Source organism: Astatotilapia calliptera, chromosome 3, assembly GCF_900246225.1.
Source record: "Astatotilapia calliptera chromosome 3, fAstCal1.2, whole genome shotgun sequence".
Classification (NCBI taxonomy): domain Eukaryota; kingdom Metazoa; phylum Chordata; class Actinopteri; order Cichliformes; family Cichlidae; genus Astatotilapia; species Astatotilapia calliptera.
In genome coordinates, this window is record NC_039304.1 from 48,298,621 (window position 1) to 48,319,024 (window position 20,404).

At 42.5% G+C, this 20,404-nt stretch overlaps 1 protein-coding gene across 1 annotated transcript in view; it reads right to left on the bottom strand.

Annotated features, from left to right (window-relative positions):
* Nucleotides 1–1,893: 1,893 nt before the first annotated feature.
* The window catches only part of LOC113019621 (butyrophilin subfamily 3 member A2-like), a 75,788-nt gene continuing 57,277 nt past the window's right edge, over nt 1,894–20,404 (bottom strand). Inside the window, exons 5-11 of the mRNA XM_026163388.1 lie at nt 7,316–7,441; nt 6,975–7,060; nt 5,893–5,988; nt 3,114–3,209; nt 2,532–2,690; nt 2,212–2,319; nt 1,894–2,117 (exon numbers count right to left, since the gene is read on the bottom strand). Of these exons, the coding sequence (XP_026019173.1) occupies nt 1,965–2,117; nt 2,212–2,319; nt 2,532–2,690; nt 3,114–3,209; nt 5,893–5,988; nt 6,975–7,060; nt 7,316–7,441 (824 nt within the window). The 3' untranslated portion in view covers nt 1,894–1,964. The remainder of the gene's footprint in view (nt 2,118–2,211; nt 2,320–2,531; nt 2,691–3,113; nt 3,210–5,892; nt 5,989–6,974; nt 7,061–7,315; nt 7,442–20,404) is intronic.

A 20,404-nucleotide genomic window follows, 5' to 3' on the forward strand; every position in this document is an offset into this window, starting at 1 on the left:
CTCGCCCCAGTTACACAAATGCGCAAGTCAATCAATTTTTCCAAAATTGTATTTATATCATTCACACAAACATTTATTATACTCAGCCCATGATTTTTAAGACACTGTTGTATTTGTGCCTTTGAAATTTAACTTAGAGCACATCACTGCAAAGACTGGACATGGCTCTAACTGAAAAATAACTACAATACTACTTCTAGGTGAAGACCTATCAATTAAGTACAAAGGGATTCATAATAGACAGGTCAAGTTTAGCATCTATCAGGTAAAATCATGTTATCTATGTAAGATTTGTCAAACCACTTTAGCTCCTCTCTTTTATGTTGTATCGGGGTTAATATCTGTTGTTTATGATGTTTTCTCTTTTGTCTTCTCAGTCAGTCAGCAACAACTCAACATGGAGGTTAGAGCTCTCTGCAGTACACTAGTATTAGTGTTTGCTGCACAAGTTCCTTTATTTATTTCTTCTTTTCATGTTTTAATTATTTCAAGTTAAAACTACACTTTTAGTCTAATATACTGTTATTATTTTTTTCTGTTTTTTCTACCATTGTCTGTGCAGCCATGCTCATATTCATTCTGCTGAGTGCACATGTCCAGGACAGCAGTAAATAGTTTTTCCACAAATTTTTATACTATACAATTTTTTTATTGCTTTTGTCAATTGTATTGTATTGTTCTTCAGGTTTACAATAGAAATTAATGTTTTTGTTTGTATTTTCATTATATCACATTTTTTGCTTTCTTTGTGTTTCTGTTTAGATGCAGGTTTTCACATCACTCCAGACAGACAGCAGCTGTTTCAGTTTCTTTTTTTCACTGTGAAGGTCTTGATGGCTCCACTCATTTGCGAAGGATCAGGAATACTGAGGGATTTCTCTAAGCATGTGACATGAAACAGAAATCTGCAAAGTACTGGGGAGACACAATGCAATAGTGACTCGAGACTTTAATGGGAATCTCGGCAGTATTGAGCATGGCGGGGTGCTACTGGTTACATTTTGGTCATTAGTTTTCTCAACCAGTTAATTTCTAGAGAGCCTATAAGGCAATAAAATATATTCTAGCTAAATTTTCCACTGCCTCTGTGATCCTGCAGAGGCCTGATTTTCCTGGGCTGGAGGGTAACTGTGTGAGTCTGAGCTGCAAAAACAAGAACACATCCTCCCACCTCCTCTCTGATTTTTATAAGGATGGACTTCTCATAGACAACAGAATAACAGGAGATATGGTGAGCCACAGTGTTTCCATATCTGATGAAGGATGGCACAAGTGCAGCATATCTGATGTTGGTGAACCACATCTTAAAACAGTGCTACCTTCAAAGAGTGCTTTACTCAAATGCAATTATCCTGAGCACTGTTTTAACTGTTACTTTAGGATATTAGCTGTATGATGTTATGATGTTGGATGATGATATCAGGACTTGAAGTGCTCGGCCAGTCATCAGTCCAAAGTACAACAACCTGTTGTTTGTTCTACTTTGGATTCAGCGCTCTTGTCTTGATGACGTTAACTATGCTAATTACAAAACACCTCCTGTTCTATAATCTGTGCTAAAGGATGAAAAACAAAAAAAATTACGTCTCTAATGCAAATAGTCTAAACTAGGAAGTAGTCGCTGTGACTTATGTTTAAAAAAAAATAATAATCACTTTTCCAAGTAAAACAGAAAAAAAGATCTTGAGATCTTGTAAGATTTTCTCTTTGTGAAGTTCTCACTCATGTACCTTCAGCTTTAAAACACACAGCGAAGTCTCACCATTGCCCACATCGTTGCAGTTAAACTATATTTGTGTTGCACCTCTAAATAATAAAGACTCCTTTTTGAAGATATTTTTATTTACATATTTTTAATTCAATAAAAACACAAAATTTTTAACTGACATAAAATGATATGAAATATATAAAATGTAATAATGCTCTTATTTAATTTATCCCTCAGAAAAGTAACTCTGATTATTTTACATGATCTTGTTTTTAAACAGCATCTGTTCTTCTCCAGTGTTGCTTATGAGGTCGATCTTCACGTCGTCTCCAATGTTCCAGTTGACCATGTATATCCACACCAAGTCAGCATCAGGTTTAATTGGCTTCTTGACAGCATCTTGCTTTAACTGTAAATGTAACCAATAAAAAGGTCACAGATGTCCAAGTTAAAAGTAACAATAAGAGAGACTGAACGGAAAATCTAGTAACACAGAGACTCACAAGGAGTGTCTCTCCAGCTTTCAGTATAAAGTTTTCTTTAAATTTGTATGCGGCACTTTCTCTGTTGTTGATCTGTAGTTTTAACTTCCAACCTGACAAAAGTTTATTCTGTAAAAGGAAAACAAGAGAATAAAAAAGGGGGAAAATGAATGAGGCAATAATAACAAAGTTCAGTGTGTGTTAAATCCAAAGTGTTTATCAATGAGTGTGTTACGTCCACATAAGTGAAAAGGACCTTTTTAAAATATTTCTGAATACATGGAACATGTGGTTTGTGTTTAGGTAGTACTCATTGTTCATCAGCATGCAAGCAGCAGTACCTCACTGGAAGTGTTTTTCAGAAAGATATAGCTGCCATTTTTCTCGACCTCGACCAACGTGATGTCACCTGTCTTTGAGCTGTGATTGGCTGAGTCGCTCTTATTCTGTTCCTCAAAACTGGTCTGAGATTTCTCAGGAGGTGGTTTGCTTGTGTCTGGCTGAGAGAGAGACGACATATGCAGATTAGTGTGTGCGAGAGGGAGAGATGGACAAGATATTTGAGCCTATGAGAAACAGTGTTTGCTAAACGCAGTGAAAATATTTTGAACATTTAAAAAATTCGATCTCCAGTTTTTATTTGCAGTCCAGTTTCTCAAGAAGACGACACGACATTGGTTCTTGTCGTCTTTCTGTTTTTTCTTTAGATAACAGACAGTAGAGTCTTTGTCTGTGTTTTTAATATAAATCTGTTTTTACACACTGAGTTTGGGTTTTTGTTTTCTTTTTAAGCATTAATAAAGTGTAAAATACATGTAAATGTGCTGCATGTTTGTTTGTTTATGGTTGAGGACAGAGCGAGGTCCCAGTAAATAAATGTGTTTGTCCTGAAGTGTTCAAAACAACAGTCTGTGTGTGTTTACTTCTTTCTTCATGTTGCTGATCTCTGCATCTTTCTTCTCCAGTTGTCGATGTTCCTCCTTCAGCTTCTCCTCAGCTGCATGTTGGTTTTTCTCACACTAACAGACAAACAGATCAACACAAAGGTTCAGCCTGAACAAAACTATCTGGACTGTCAAACATAACAGTCTGAACACGTCTCCAAAACTGTTCACACATTTTCTGTTTGCTTTCAAATAGGGCTGCCACGATTTGTCGACTAGTCACGATTACGTCGACTATCAAAATCGTCGACGACTGATTTAATAGTCGACGCGTCGTGACTAGTCGACAAATCGTGGCAGGATTTAAGAGTGTAATAACGGACTGAAACAGAAGATGGCAGCATTGCATGTACAAGGATGTCAGCTGCCGTTAAACCCCGAAGAAGGAGAAGAAGAAGCAGTAGCTGTGTCCCAGAATTCATAGCGCGGCCCAGCGCAGTTTCCAACAATGGCGGAGCTAGTTAGTTTTAATGTTACTCTTATTATTCTTTCTGGGTCACAAAATAAACGTTTAACATATTTTCAGGCGAGAATGTAGCTGTGTAAACCTCAAATATCTGCTCAGTTTATCAGGACACCACATATTTTCAAAAGCGCTCCGACGTTTTCGGAGATGTCTGTTACCCATTAGCTCGATAGCTAGCCGGGGGCTAGGTCACTAGCGCAGTGAGAACACCGGACTCCCCGCAAATCGTTTTCAAACCCACCGCCGTCTTTCGCTACTCAGGTTAAATATATACGAGTCACTTAGATAACTTAAAATGTTATTGGTTGGCTTTTTTTTAGTATTTTATTTCCTGAGTAAATCAGTTTGTCTGGGATTAAAGTTATAGTTTTTACACAGCTGAATAAACGTCAAGCAGACAGCTGATTATCAGAAGTGTGAGATGCTCCAGAATTTACTCCGGTGTCCTGTTATATTTTAGATAGCAAGGAGTTTATTAAACTTCACCGAAACAATCTGCAAATTTCAATAAACTTTAACAAACTATCATCTTGTCTTTATTTTTAGTTAGCACCTTAAAAGCTTAAAGCTGTAAGCTAATGATAGTTATATAAGAGCAGATGCTGCTGGTGCAATAAGCTGTAGTTTTACGTCCAATGGATGATGATCTGATTAGTCGACTAATCGCAAAAATAATCGGTGACTAGTCGACTATCAAAATAATCGTTTGTGGCAGCCCTACTTTCAAATCTCTCTTCCTTAAAGAGCTCAAACAGGAAATCTGACCTCTGACTGACCCTGAACTCCAATAATGTCACTCAATATGAGAGCAAGCTGAGGATTTGTGTTTCTATAAATATCTTTATGGTAAAAGAAATATGCATGTGTCCATGTACAGTGTAGATAGAATATAAAAATTATATCATTTAAAATCTGGTGTCAACGTTTTTGTAAACTTTATCAAAATTTGAGTCGATCTCAAAAGTACCTGGTAGCTGCTTGGTCGGGTTTGGCCCCCCTGGCTCTGAAGAGCCCCTGTTGGGGTGTGGGGGGCCCTTGGATCCTGGGTCTCTGGGCTCAGAGGTCGGTCTGCTGTGGTGCAGTCGGCTGCTGGCTGAGCCTGTGAGCTCGTAACCACAGACTCCTGGGGCTTCTGCTCTGTGCCTGCTGGGTGTCTCCATCCAGCGCTCTCTTTTGCTCTTGTCTGATTTGTGGCCACAAATGTGTTTGTCCTTTTGGGGGTCTCATGCTCTGGGGTTTTCAGGGGCCTCTTCACTTCTGTGACTTCTGGTTGTTTTGCCTCCTGCTGGAAATCCTGTTTTTTATCATATTTCAACATCTTGTCAGCTTCCTGGTTTTCCTCCTGATCACAGACAGCAGAGACTGAAGTCAGAGGTAACTAGTCTGACCAAAACACTTTGTACAAAATCATCAAAGTATTTTTGTTTCCTTTCAGGAATTTGCACTTTGATTTAAATTTTTTTTTTTTTTCTGTGTGAACTGTGAGACGAGGAAATAAGAGTCCTGAAAGTCTCTGAGATGTTCAGGTTGTTTGGCTTTAACTTCTGTTCTGTGATTGCTGAATGATTTCAGAGGTTTGTGCAGGAAACCTTGAATTTCTGTCTCCGCTGTCTCTTATTGTGTGGATGTGAGTCTTTGTTTGAATTTGTAATACAAATCTGTTTTTACACACTCAGTTTGGGTCCTTGTTTCCTTTCCTGCCATTAAAAAGCCAATAGAATAAATAATAAATGTAAATGTGCTGCATGTTTGTTTGTTTGTGGTTGAGGACAGAGCGAGGTCCCAGTAAATGAATGTGTGTTTGTCCTGAAGTGTTCAAAACAACAGTCTGTGTGTGTTTACTTCTTTCTTCATGTTGCTGATCTCTGCATCTTTCTTCTCCAGTTGTCGATGAGCCTCTTTCAGTTTTTCATCTGCCTCCTTCAGCTTCTCCTCAACTGCATGTTGGTTTTTCGCACACTAACAGACAAACAGATCAACACAACGGTTTAGCCTTAACTTTACTATGGGTGTGGTCGAACAGTGAGTGCTGCTGTCATTAGGAACATGAATGTTTCCAGCTGTAGCACATTGTGTCTGTTGTTTGGCAGTGTGTTTGTTCATCACTCATTTCATTGGATAATAAATCTGCTTTTGCCCGACTGGAGTTTGGATTACTTTCTTTTGAGGACAAAATGGAAACTAATGCATACATGTAAATCTGTGCATTTGTTTGTTAGTGTTAGGACAAGGTTTCTGTTAATGAATATGAGTCAACATAATGGAAATGTGGATGTTTATCTGTGTGTTTACTTCTTTCTTCATGTTGCTGATCTCTGCATCTTTCTTCTCCAGTTGTCGATGTTCCTCCTTCAGCTTCTCCTCAGCTGCATGATGGTTTTTCTCACACTAACAGACAAACAGATCAACACAAATGTTCAGCTTGAAAAGCACACCAACATTTTTTGCATTTTTTAAATGTTTTACTCATGCTCATATTTTTATTTTATAACATCTTTAAGGACTGTTAAACCATAGCAGTCTGAAAACCATTGAGGCACTTGTGTTTTGTTTCAAATCTCTCTTTCTTAAAAGAGCTCGCACAGAGAATCTGACCTCTAACTGACCCTAAACTAAGGTAACTGTATATGAGAGCAAGAATAAAATATTAAAATCAAACTGAAGACTGACTGAATTAATTTTATTATCTCTCATCTATAAAGTGTCAGTGCTTTTATCAAATGTTCTCTTTAGCTTATGACAAAATATGCAAAATTTAACCGTTTCCATTTAAGAAATTAACAGTATGAACCCAAGACTGTGTTGTTGCAACTATGCTAACCACCATCCTGCCTCTATAGCTTAAACATGTTAACATTATGTAAGGTTTTTAATTTAAAAGTGAATACATGTGATTTTAGTTGTATCTTTTGTGGATTTGTGGAAATATGGCTTTTTAGTTACAGAAGAACTCTGGACTCTTCTTCATGAGAAACTGTGGAGATTAAGAGTGATCAGTTGCTGGGTTTTGGGAAGTGCTCCAGACTTAAGAGAAAATAGAAAAAGTTCTGTTGTGAGATCCTGCATAACAAACTGCACAATGACACATGACAAAACAAAAGATGTGAATATCAGGACGGCAGAAAAATATCATCTGTTCTTATAACAGAAGATGGTAACTATTTCTCTGTCATGTATAATTGCTCTAAAAGATTTATTTCACTGTTAGCTAACCCTGGACATGCTATTCATATATTCTTTTTATTTGTGCCATTTTCATTTTCTCTCTTTTCTTTCCACTCACACTCTTTCTTCCCCATATACATGTAATATCCTGATTATTTTTCAAAATTTTCTGTCTGTTCATTTTCTTGTGTTTCGTTCATATCACTCACTGCAACGATGTCCTGTGACATGAGCTTATCTTTCTCTTGGTCTCTTTCAGTTTTGTCACTTTCAGGGCAGTGAGCTCTCCTGACATCTGTTAAAGGCATAGACAAGATTACAATATGATGTTGTCTTGAGCTAAAATGATAACGCAGCATATAATCATCTCATTTTAAACTAAATTATGAAGTGCATATATTGTGCCTTATCTCATAACACACAATGATGTTTAGCTGCTTATAAAAAATAAGTGTAATTTACACAAATGTGTCTTTCTGTTGCTTCAAAACTTGTTAGAATAACTTGAGATATTAATTTAGACAGCATGGTGAATCAATTTGTGTCTTACTTGTTTTGTTTTGTCTCCAGATGAAAAAGACTCCAATCAAAATCAAGATGATGCTTACAGCCAAACTAACAGCCAAAGCAATAACAATGGGAGCAGCAGAACAGGATGTGAGCTCAAAGAATTCATCTGAAACAATAAACACAGAATTACATGTTATTTCAACAGATTTTGATTTAGGCTGAATTAAGCATATCATACATTTTATAACCGATATTTACCTGGAACATGTTTGTGTGTCTCTCTGCTCTTGCTGATTTGCTTCTGTTGGACTCTGCAGTTGATGTTGTTGCTGTGTCTCTTCTCCACAGTCACTCTGCTGCTGACAGTATAGAGGTCATCAGGACCTCTGAGGGTCTCTGCAGGTCCAGCAGAGAGGAGGTTTCCCTCACCGTCCAACCACAGCAGCTCAGGCTCTGGATACCAGCCTGCAGACTCACACTGTAAAACCACTCCTCCTCTATTTTCGCCACTTCCCGATAAACTGATGAGAAGTGACCTGGCAGCATGTGATGCTGAGTAAAATGAAGAGTTTAGAAAAGTTCTTAGTGGGTGAAAAAACACCTATTATGGACAGTAATTCCCAATTATTAAATTATTAAAAAATTCTGATGCATTAGGTGTGTTGTTTTTTCTAATGTTAATCATAAATAATAACACAATGCTAAATTAATATACATTTCTGTGATAAAATATTTCCTCAACCTACAGAAATATGAACTTTCACTGGAACTAAATATGAAAATCTCACCATTTGCTCCTCATTGACAGTTCTACCAAAATCCTGTTGGCTGGATTTATGATTTATATCATATCATAATCCACTACACCATGAACATATGACGTGTATCTACTTACCAACCACAAGCTTAACAAAAGATTTTTTCTCCATTAAAGGAATGCTGCATTCATATGTTCCTTCATCAGAGAGTTTTACTTTGGAGAGTTTCAGTGAAATGTTTCCACGCTTCAGTTCATTGATGAACAGTGATGCTCTTCCCCTGTATGAAGGATTTCTTGTATTCACCAGATCCTGACCGGATCGCCACACATGGACAAATCTTGGGTTCATGTCAGATCTTGTCCACTCCAATATCTCAGCTGTCACATCCTCTGCAGGCTCCACGTGACACGGTAAAATAACATCATCATCAACTAATGCAACTACTGGTTGATGTGGACCAACCACCTGAGACTCCGCTGTAGACAGGAGGAAAAGACAAAGAACGAAAGAAAGACGCGTTTACTAATTTTTGTAGCCAGTTTGAATGCCTATATGTGTGTGTGTGTATATATATATATATATATATATATATATATATATATATATATATATATATGCATACACATATACATATATATAGGCAACAAATCATCAAATCATGAAAATCAAAATATGAACTACTGTTTGTACCAAATGTAACATATTTAATGTTTTGTTTATATGCACTGTAAAAAAATATTATGCAAGCAACATCAAGCTTACCTCTATTTAAGTGTATTAGTAGATGGAAAACCAAAATACTGAAGACTTTAAGCGGAGAGAGGGAGAGCACATCTATCTGTGGAAGCATCTTCCTCTGAAAATACATCAGTGATACAAGATGTGATGCAAGAGGTCATAGAAATAATAAGAATGTGTTTATTTCATATCTAAAATCAACTTATTCAAGATTAAAAACATATTTTACATGTTTAATATGTTTTAATATGTTAAGTACTGTCATGAGGTCATCAACATGCACTTAGCACTATTGTGTTCCATTAACTCCAGAGTTAAGACACCAGACATTTTGCTATTGATTAAAGTGGACACATTACTTTACCATGGTGCTAAATTGCAGCTTAGGGAATAACTTTTGGTCAGTGGCATCTTTATCTTTGACGTGAACTCTGCTGCTGATTGTTTTGATTGTGTAATGGGCTGCAAGGAAAGCTTAGCTATCAGATTATTACTTTTCATAGATAGATACTGTGTGTTACGTTTTTATCCACCCACGGCTTCTGGTTGGGAAATGTTCGGATGATAGTTCTTTCTGCTGTGTCGTCCGCTAGTTTGCCGATAAATCCCACAACCGCTTCTGTAAACATGTTGATGTCATCAGAGCTGCGCCTAAACATGTCCCAGTCTGCGTCATCCAGTGCGTCCTGCAGCGTGGCCACTGATTGGTCCGTCCAGCGAGCGACCTCCCTCCTGATTGGTGGTTGCTGCTTTAGCCTTTGTTTGTAAGCAGGCATGAGGAAGATGGCGGCATGGTCCGATTTTCCAAATGCCGGCAGGGGCTGAGCCTTGTAACAGTTCTTGAACGGGGAGTAGCAGTGGTCTAATGTCCTAGTGCCCCGGGTGGGGCAGTTGATGTGCTGGTGAAGGTTGTGAAATGTCCGTTTGAGATTCACTCTGTTAAAATCTCCCATAACAATGAGTGCAGCATCTTGGTGAAGTGTTTGATGATGTGCGAGAGCCTCATGTAGCTCACATAAGGCAGTGTCCGAGTCCGCGTGAGGCGGAATGTAAACAGTGCAGGCAATGACCGCAGTGAATTCCCGAGGGAGATAGAAGGGGCGACATTTAACAATCAAAAGTTCCAGATTGGGCGAGCAGGAGCGTGTGAGTGGGGAGATGTTTGTGCTGTCGCACCATCTGTTGTTCACCATCAAACACACTCCACCACCTCTTTTCTTCCCCGACTCCATTGTCCTGTCCATGCGGTGAACCGAAAAGAACCCCGTCGGCTTCACGGCGTGGTCTGGTATCGCTGGGTTCAGCCAAGTCTCGGTGAAGCAGAGGAGGTTGCAGTCCCGAATGTCTCTCTGGAACTTGATTCTGGCTCTGAGGTCATCAAGCTTGTTCTCGATGGATTGAACATTGGCTAGCAGGATACTGGGCATGGGCATGTGCGCAAGCCCGTAGCCTGTTCCTGATGCCGGCTCGCTTACCCCGAGGCCGTCGCTTAGGGTCGCGTCTTTTGTTCTCTTTCAGGATCTCCTTTGGCCAGGTTGGGTCCGAAGTTAAACATGGTGAAATGTTCGTGTATTGTAGACCAATAGAAACCAAAGTGTCTCTACTGTAGCGAATTTGTGTGTTTTGCATGATGCCCATGCAAGATTATGGCAGATATAGCAAAAAGTGACGAAAAACTGCAAAAAGTGGAGAAGTCGGGGCAGAGCATCCAGCACGGCAGCCGACCTCACCGGCGTTATTTTTGTACATAAAGGAGTAGAAATGGTGCAAAATACATCAGCAGGCTACGGATGACATGCAAGAGTAAGGGACACACGATTTCAAAAATTTGACTAAAAAGAAAAACATCCCTATCACAAGCTGTAACACAGCCAAAATCAAAAGTCCTGAGTAGGGCATACATGTTTTGACAGTGTAGTAAACAGTAGTCACACCCCTGTGTTTTATCTCTATTTGGCAAATATATTAAAGAAAAGCACAAAGTCTCAGCCAAGGCTGGAGGTGACCAATAGAACACTCATCAGACAGATCAGCTCAGACTATGAGCTTTGATTTTGAAATGAACCTGCTTCATAGCAGTGTAACTTAAGCACATGACTAAAACTGAAAGCTCAGAGTTTCACCCGGTCACCCAGATGAGACAAAGTGCTGCTTTAAGTGCAGGTCTCTAATTCCAAGAACAGTTCTTTATCAACATAAATACAGCTTTTCTCACACTTTGCTGCTACATTTGGAGCTTTTAACAACTGACAGACATTTGTCATGTAGTATGTACTCACGGTTTCATAGAGAAACAACAGTCTGACTTTATTCAGAGTTTACTCACTAACATGTAAAAAAAAATCCCTGTTTTTTAGTTTTTGTTACCACAAATTGTAGTGTTTTGTTATAAGCTTATTTTTTTTTGTTCTCTGACTCAAAAACAACCCCCAAAACAAAACAAACAAATAGAAGAAGACTTACCACAGATAGACCCCAGACTACACAGTAATCCAAACTGTCAAAGTGAAACAAGTCACTTGAGCCGAGCAGGAAACAAAAACTCAATATTAATGAGTCACTGCAAACCAGACATTCCTGTCGGATCAGTTTCTAACGTTCATTGCTGCACATTCCTTGGTCTGTCTATGAAATTTCCCACTCGTGGGACTAATAAAGGTATCTTATCTTATCAGATAAACACTGAGCATGACAAACACAGGGGCGGTTGACCTTGATTGCATATGGCATCAGATCAGTTCAGATCATGTGTAAACCAAAGAGGTCCTCAAAATGGTTTCCGCAGTTTCTTCTTACTTTAACCCTTTAAGACCTACCATAGAACCAAGTCTGCCAGAGCTTATATTATATTTTTACATGCTGTGGAGCCATTTTTGGGAGCATTTCAAGTTGCTATACATCAATACAACCATTATAGCCCAGATTTTAATAATATGTATTCATTAAGTGCATAGTAATTACATAAATTGCAAAAAAGTGCAATAAACTACAAAAAAATTGAAAATCGTTTTTGCTTTTATAACATATATTTGTAGTTAGAGAAATTTAAGAGGCTTATCCCTCAAAACTGTAAATACAAAAAAGTTGCACAAAATAGTTTCCCACCACAGGAAATTTATTTTGAGTGTCTTCATAGTTTTATTTTTGAAATACACCAATTTTTATAACTGCAGGAAAAACGAAAATAAATATTATACTGCAAATTTGCAAAAAAGCAGCATATGCATCAAAATAAACTATTTCCAGCAGTGCAATATGAGTCCTAAGCATCCCAGAAACGACACAGAAAGTCATGAAGTCAAAGATAACTTTTAAAAAGACCAGTATATGCCCTGAGGCCCTGATCATAAAAAAGACTACATTTCCGCGAAAATGACGTCACTTCCGGTTTCGGGCAGGTAATGGCGGAAATGCAAAAGTTCGCGCTGACATCTATTCCAACATAGGAAGTGTTATGAACAGCTGATCGGATTGGCGAAGCGTGTTTCTGGAATATTATGTTTTTGTTGCTGCAAGCGCTTTTTATGCAGTTTTTGCAAAGCTTTATGTGGAAGGAAACTGTGACCTAGGACAAGCTGATGGCATAAAATGTAAGTACAACTCCTCCGGTTTCATATGCAAAAAAAATTTTTGCGCTAGCTTACGTGGTTGCAGAGCTACCGGGATTTAAAAATAGTTACGCAAAACAGAGCGTGCCCGCTCCGATCGGCTGTAAAGGGTTAAACAAGGAGCTCATGTTTTTGGTAGCATTTCATTCTGTCTGTAAACACAACAGCTCTAAAAGTTTTGAATGTATTCTGATAAAACTCTGTAGGGTGTAGAGCAGGATCATGTTATAGCTATTCATTAAAATCTGGCTTAAATTCACCAAGGTCTTCAAGGTAGACTTTATGATTTGTTGTTGGAAAACTGACAAAAAGCCTTAAAACTTGAAACTATGATTCTTAAAAGTGTGCTGTGTAATGTCAACATTTTCATAGCATAAAGATTTAAAATATCATATCAGATTTGACCTCTGACCTCTCCCTAAATCCAACAGATCAACCAGAAGGTCAGAGTAATGATAATGCCTGTTACTACCACACACCAAATCCGGTCGTTGGTACTTGCTGGCTTGTGTAGCCAGTAGGTAACAAAAGCTCAACACTGCGCCCAGCATCCTGGAGCACTTCTGTTGTCTTTTGTACGTGTTTTGAGTTTTTACGTGCTTTGGAGTTTGTACGTGATTTGAAGTTTGTATGTGCTTTGTCTCTAGGGGCCACCGTAAATATACTTTTATTTATTCACTCCACATAAAATGTAATAAATAAATCATATAATATAAAATCAACTATTCACATTTCAACTTTTAACTATTTAAATTTTCAGCTTCTTCCTTTTACAAATTTAAAGTGAAACAACACAAAACACTGCAAACCACAACACAATTAAATATAAATTAAAATATGAAAACAAAAAGAACATGAACATTCTCTGTCATATGGACCTGCATGAATAAACTTTCTGAATCCTTTATCATCTGCAACTGAAAATAGTTGTGGATGATTACTATACCTTTCTAATGTGACGTTGTTGTCCCTGGCTCTCTTTCTCTGGTAAACCTGGTAAAGACCTATAGTAAACGTTTGATCTCTGTTATTGCCAACAAAGGTTATGTTACAAAGTTTTGAGTTATATTTTTGTTATTGACCAAATACTTATTTTCCACCCTGATTTACGAATAAATTCTTTACAAATCCTACCATGTGAATTCATGGATTTTTTTTTTCACATTCTGTCTCTCACAGTTGAAGTGTACCTCTGGTGCAAATTACTGACCTCTGTCATCATTTTAGGTGGGGGAACTTGCACAATCGGTGGCTGACTAAATACTTTTTTGCCCCACTGTATACAAAATCACACAAAGAATTTGGAAGGGCCAGGCTGCTGTCAACTGGTTCACTCTCGCTCACTTATCTCTCTCCCGGTAGCTGTCAGAGCGGCTTTTTGAACCCAGTCACATGATCCATGATCCAATCAGCAGCCCACTGCTCTTCATTAGAGGAAGGACCTGCAGAGATTCTTAAAACACAGCACAGCAGCTAACACAGATTTCCTATGGCCACAGGCTGTAACAAGAACCTAAAAATAAACAATTTGAAAGAGACGAAACTGTGGAAAGTTGTGTGAGACTACAAGGTCTCTGACAATACTTAACCTGATGGCGTTAACTTACGTTGGCTTATCAACTCCAGATCCATCATATATGCTCAGCTTTATGGAAAAAAACAGGCCCTTAAAATTCAAAGTTCTTGTTAATCAAAGTATAATGCTGGAAAAATATTAATTTATCAGTTTAACACTCACTCACTCGCACCAGGGTGAGTTATAACAATGACAAACCCTGGTTCACCCCTAAACTCAAAAAGCTGTGGCTGGAAAAGAGAAAGGCGTTCAGAAGCGGAGACAGGGACTGCTACAGAGAGGCCAAGTACAGGTTCACTAAAGAAGTGGACATTGCTAAACATCAGCACTCTGAGAAGATGCAGCAGCAGATCTCAGAGAATGACTCGGCCTCTGTGTGGAAAGGTTTTAGGAATATCACAAACTACAAGCCTAAAACCCCCCACTCCACTGATGACTTGCTCTTGGCCAACACCCTCAACGACTTTTACTGCCGTTTTGATGAGCCATCAGGCAGCCTTCACACCTCCAACGGCCCCAACAATAGAGACACTTTGGACACTCATTCCCCCACCTCTCCCCCCTCCATAGAGCCATCACCACCTTCAAACCGTTCACCTACAACACCCCCCTCCTCACCCCACACAAAAGAGGATTTCACACCACCTCCTCCCACCACAACTCTTCATATTCATGAAGCAGATGTGAGGAAGCAGTTTAGGAGTCTGAATGCTCGGAAAGCTCCCGGCCCAGACGGCGTGTCTCCTGCCACCCTCAGACACTGTGCAAACGAGCTGGCCCCAGTGTTTTCTGGCATTTTTAACTCCTCACTGCAGGCATGTCATGTGCCTGCCTGCTTCAAGTCCTCTACCATAATCCCTGTCCCCAAGAAACCTAGGATCACTGGACTAAATGACTACAGACCCGTGGCTCTGACATCTGTGGTCATGAAGTCATTTGAGCGCCTAGTTCTCTCCCATCTCAAGACCCTCACGGCCCCCCTCCTGGACCCCCTGCAGTTTGCATACAGAGCCAACAGGTCTGTAGACGACGCCATCAACATGGCCCTACACTTCATCCTGCAGCATCTGGACTCCCCAGGAACCTACGCCAGGATCCTGTTTGTGGACTACAGCTCTGCCTTCAACACCATCCTTCCAGACCATCTCCGAGGCAAGCTTTCCCAGATGAATGTGCCTGATCCCATCTGCCGGTGGATCACTGACTTCCTGACGGACAGGAAGCAGCATGTGAGGCTGGGAAAGAATGTCTCGGACTCCCGGACCATCAGCACCGGCTCCCCTCAGGGCTGTGTTCTTTCTCCTTTGCTCTTCTCCCTGTACACCAACTGCTGCACCTCCACCCACCAGTCTGTCAAGCTAATCAAGTTTGCAGATGACACCACCGTTATTGGACTCATCTCGGACGGGGACGAGTCTGCCTACAGGAGGGAGGTTGAACGTCTGGTGTCCTGGTGCAGCCACAACAACCTGGTGCTAAATGCCCAGAAGACAGTGGAGATTATTGTGGACTTCAGGAAGCACACAGCCCCACTCCCCCCCATCATCCTGACTGACACCCCCATCACCTCTGTGGACTCATTCCGCTTCCTGGGTACCACCATCACCCAGGACCTGAAGTGGGAGCCCACCATCACCTCCGTCATCAAGAAAGCCCAGCAGAGGATGTACTTCCTGAGGCAGCTGAAGAAATTCAACCTGCCAACACGGACGATGATGCAGTTCTACACTGCAATCATCGAGTCCATCCTCACCTCCTCCATCACCGTGTGGTACGCTGGAGCCACTATCAGGGACAAACAGAGACTGCAGCGTGTTGTGCGCTCTGCTGAGTAGGTGATTGGCTGCAGACTCCCATCTCTGCAGGACCTGTACACCTCCAGGACATTGCGGCGTGCAGCTCGGATCTCAGCTGACCCTTCTCACCCTGGACACAGTCTGTTTGACCTGCTCCCCTCAGGCAGGAGGCTCCGGTCCATTCGCACCAGAACCTCTCGCCATAAGAACAGTTTCTTCCCCTCTGCTGTTGGACACATGAACAATAACCATATGACTGTCCCCGCCACAAACACATGACCCTACGCTGTGTCACTGCATCATTACAGGCTTGGCACTGATCACCACCTGCACTCATGTATATATCTCTCTATGCAGCATTTTTAATTCTTATTCTCATGTATATATCTCATGTATATCTCATGCACATATCTTTCTACATAGCACTTTTAATTCTTATTCCTACTTTTATTTTTTTTTTCATGTCTATTTAATCGCAATTTATGACACTATGTTTGCACTGAAGCACCGCAGCAATTTCCTAATGTTGTAAACCTGCTCAACATTTGGCAATAAACCCCTTTCTGATTCTGATTCTGATTCATTGTTGAATCTGGTTAGATCAGGTATACAGTGTGTCAAATGCTGAACTTTGAGCCTGTTATAAAATAATAGAGCTGAAACCATATCTGTCTTTATGGTGTTCAAAAAGGGGGAAACATTCACATGTGATGTGTTATCTCAGCTATCATACTCAAGGTGGCAGCACAGGACTGATTTTTGAAGTACACACTGATAAGATTCTCAGGATTGTTTTATATCATCTGTTATCCATTTCAGTGTCGCAGGGGTGCCACCGGTGATTTGGGGTCCTGTGAAAAAAGATTTCACTTTCGGCCCCATGGTATTAATTTTGCAAACCAGGCCAGCCCTAAAAATATAAGACTCTGTAGACATGGATCAATATTCTGGTAAGAGAAATAGATTTATTGATTTTGTGTATGACTGATGAAATATGTGCAAGACACTACATTTTAATCATTGTAATTATAACTTTATCAGATTTTTTAAAAAATAATATTACGTATTGGCAATTATAACTAAAACAATTGTTTGTATATCAGATTTCAAACAAAGTATAGGCAACAAAAATATGTCTCTGTCCTGAGACTTAGTGGAGCTCAAAGACAGAGATCTAAAAATTATTTTTATTCATTTGTTGACATAAAATAACTCATCAACTTCTTGAGGTATCAGTGGTTCAGTGTACGGAGTATGCAGATGGGAGTTGAACAGCTGAGCCTGAAGAAGAGGTTTGATCTGTTTGACCTGGCAGCAGGTCGGCAGATCAGTGATTTCGTAGACTTGCAGTATACGTACAAAGGGTCTGCCTGCACCAATTACATGTTTGCTAAAATAACACAAACACATTCTTTTCTGTTAGAAGTGAAGTGAACTATCAAAGTCAAAGTCAACTAGCAAAGTCAAGCAGTTTCTTTTATGTGGACCTCACTACGAGTTTCATTTCCACCCGTCTCCCTTTGTTTTTAAACTTAGGCTCCTATTATCACTATTAACAGAAGCATCCTACCATCTTACTGCTCAGCATCAGCTAGCAGCACCTGGACCAAACCAAATCATGAAATAAGGAGGGGGAGGCGGGGTCAGAGTGACTGGATTTATTGTTTGCTGCAAAAAAAACAAAACAAAACTAATGCTAGGAAACAAAACTCTTTCTAAGTACCTCGTGAAGCAAAAATAAAAAAGACTAATTGAATGTTCACCTGTGTTCTAGATTCCAGTCAGTCACAGGCCCTTAGAATCATCATCACTCAGTGTTTGAATACAAACAAGGCTGAAAAACGGTTATGTTTGATTTGTCATATAGGAAACAGCTAATCACATGTAATAAAAACAATAGAGTATGTGGTTTAAAGAGACTTCACATGTGAGACATTTATAAATAAAGTTTATACTTTGAATAAATATAGATGATGCATTCTCAGTCTTTCTTACTCTGACTGTGTCAGGGTTCCTGGGTCATTGACCCAGTGATTTCAGTTTGTTCATGTTCAGTTTAGTTCGCCACATTAACGCTCTCACTTCCTGTTTTTTCCCGTGTCAGCTTGTCTCCCGTGTCATTAGTCAGATTATGTTCAGCCCTGTACTCACCTGTTTCCAATCATTGTCATCATTCAACCTGTGTATTTAAGTTCCTCGGTTTCACCAGTTCTCTGTCGTGTCATTGATGTTGATGTTCATGTCGTCCCTCCGTCTGTATGTTCAGTTAGTCAGCCAGCCAGTCTACCAGTCCGTTAAGTCCAGCCAGCCAGCCATCCGTTCTATCATCTGTTGTCTACATATTCAATAAATCCTCTTCACTTCTGCACCGTGAGTCCAGCGTTTGGGTCATATCTTCCACGCCTCCACACACAACCTCTGACAGAATGACACGACCCGTGCCAAGAAGACACGCTTTTGACCCAGCGGACTCGGACCTTTACGAGCGGCAGGACGCAGCGCTCTCCATTTGGGCGGAGAAGCTCAGGTGGAAACAGCGGCTCTTCTCAGAGAGGGAGCACGTCTTTGAGGGGACTCGTCTGGCTCTGGGCGGGCCTCGGAGACGCCGCGGTCCTCCACCTGCTGCCTCACCTGCATCGGAGCGTTCGCCGCGGAGAGTGGGCGTCGCAGGCCAAGCTTCGGCCGCTCGCTCTCCCGCTGCTCCACTCCTCGCTCGCCCGCCAGCCGTTTTACTCACCGGACCTTCAACCTCGCCATGGCACAGCGGCTCCGCCTACCACCTCGGCTCAATGGAGGCTCCCGTGCCAGAGGCTCAGCTGTGTACCCCGCCTGCTGTCTCTTCCCGAAGAAAGTGGCGCACACGCCGCCATAGACTGGACTCCTTTCAGCAACTCCCGGTGGTGAGTTCCAGTGACTGTTTTCCACACCCTTCATCTGATTACTCCCTTAAAACGCATAGTACACTCACCTCTAATTCATGGGGTGTCTCCCTCCTAGACGAGGACGTGGACTGGGAAGAGTTTTTCTGCTCTTCCCCAAAGACTGTAAATAGTGGTGGCAGAAAAACCCGAACATTCTCCAATAAACCTGCCAGTAACACACACACCGTCACTATTTCCACACCCATTGTTCAGCCATTTCCCACCAGCATGGGGGCCCAGTCCACGCCCACACCAGTGCCAGCTCCCAGGAGGAGGGCAGCTGCGACCCGGTCTACCTCCACACCTGCTTCTGTTTCTCAGGTGGGGGGGACTGGTGTCCAGCCACCTTCCGTGCCCGTCCCAGCGCCCAGGCTAAGGGCAGCCAGAACCCAGCCTGACCCCCCTAGAGACTTGGAAGAGCTAACCGGTTCACCTGCTACGTCACCACTTCATCCACCTCCTGACCCAGCCTTTCACGCCCTCGCACTATCCCTAGTTAGATTAGCTGAACTGTCCCCTGCCCAGGCACCAGCCTTACTAGCCCAAGCCGTAATTTTATCCCCGTCACTAGCTCAGTCTGTAGCTCAGCCATTAGCCACACCAACCTCAGCTCCGTCGTCGGCCTCGCCTACCTCTGTTCATCCCTTAGCATCTCCACTCCAGTCAGCTCCCTCACCTGCTGTTCAGCTTTCCCTCCAGTCAGTTCACTCACCTGCTGTTCAGCTTTCCCTCCAGTCAGTTCCCTCACCTGCTGTTCAGCTTTCCCTCCAGTCAGTTCCCTCACCTCTAATCCAGTCCCCTGTAGCTCAGTCTGCTCCTGTCCACTCACCTGTAGCCCAGTCGCCCGTCTACCATCCTGTTCAGTTCCCGGACCTGCAGCCACAGCACCCAGAGCCAGCTGTGAGCTCTCCTGCTCCTCAGCCAGGGGTTTCCGCACCCGCTGGCCCGGCCTGTCTCCAGCCAGAGGCTTCAACTTCGCCCGGCCAGGCCTCTGCCTCAGCTGCACCCACGCCTGGTCAGGCCTCTGCCTCAGCTGCACCCACGCCCGGCCCGGCCTCTGCCTCAGCTGCACCCACGCCCGGCCCGGCCTCTGCCTCAGCTGCACCCACGCCCGGCCCGGCCTCTGCCTCAGCTGCACCCACGCCCGGCCCGGCCTCTGCCTCAGCTGCACCCACGCCCGGCCCGGCCTCTGCCTCAGCTGCACCCACGCCCGGCCCGGCCTCTGCCTCAGCTGCACCCACGCCCGGCCCGGCCTCTGCCTCAGCTGCACCCACGCCCGGCCCGGCCTCTGCCTCAGCTGCACCCACGCCCGGCCCGGCCTCTGCCTCAGCTGCACCCACGCCTGGTCCGGCCTCTGCCTCAGCTGCACCCACGCCCGGCCCGGCCTCTGCCTCAGCTGCACCCACGCCCGGCCTCTGCCTCAGCTGCACCCACGCCCGGCCTCTGCCTCAGCTGCACCCACGCCCGGCCTCTGCCTCAGCTGCACCCACGCCCGGCCTCTGCCTCAGCTGCACCCCACGCCCGGCCTCTGCCTCAGAGCCTTCGTCCTCGCCCGGCCCGGCCTCAGAGCCTTCGTCCTCGCCCGGCCCGGCCTCAGAGCCTTCGTCCTCGCCCGGCCCGGCCTCAGAGCCTTCGTCCTCGCCCGGCCCAGCCTCAGAGCCTTCGTCCTCGCCTGGTCCTGTGCCCACCGGGCCATGGCCAGCACGCCTAACACTGGAGAGCCGCCGCC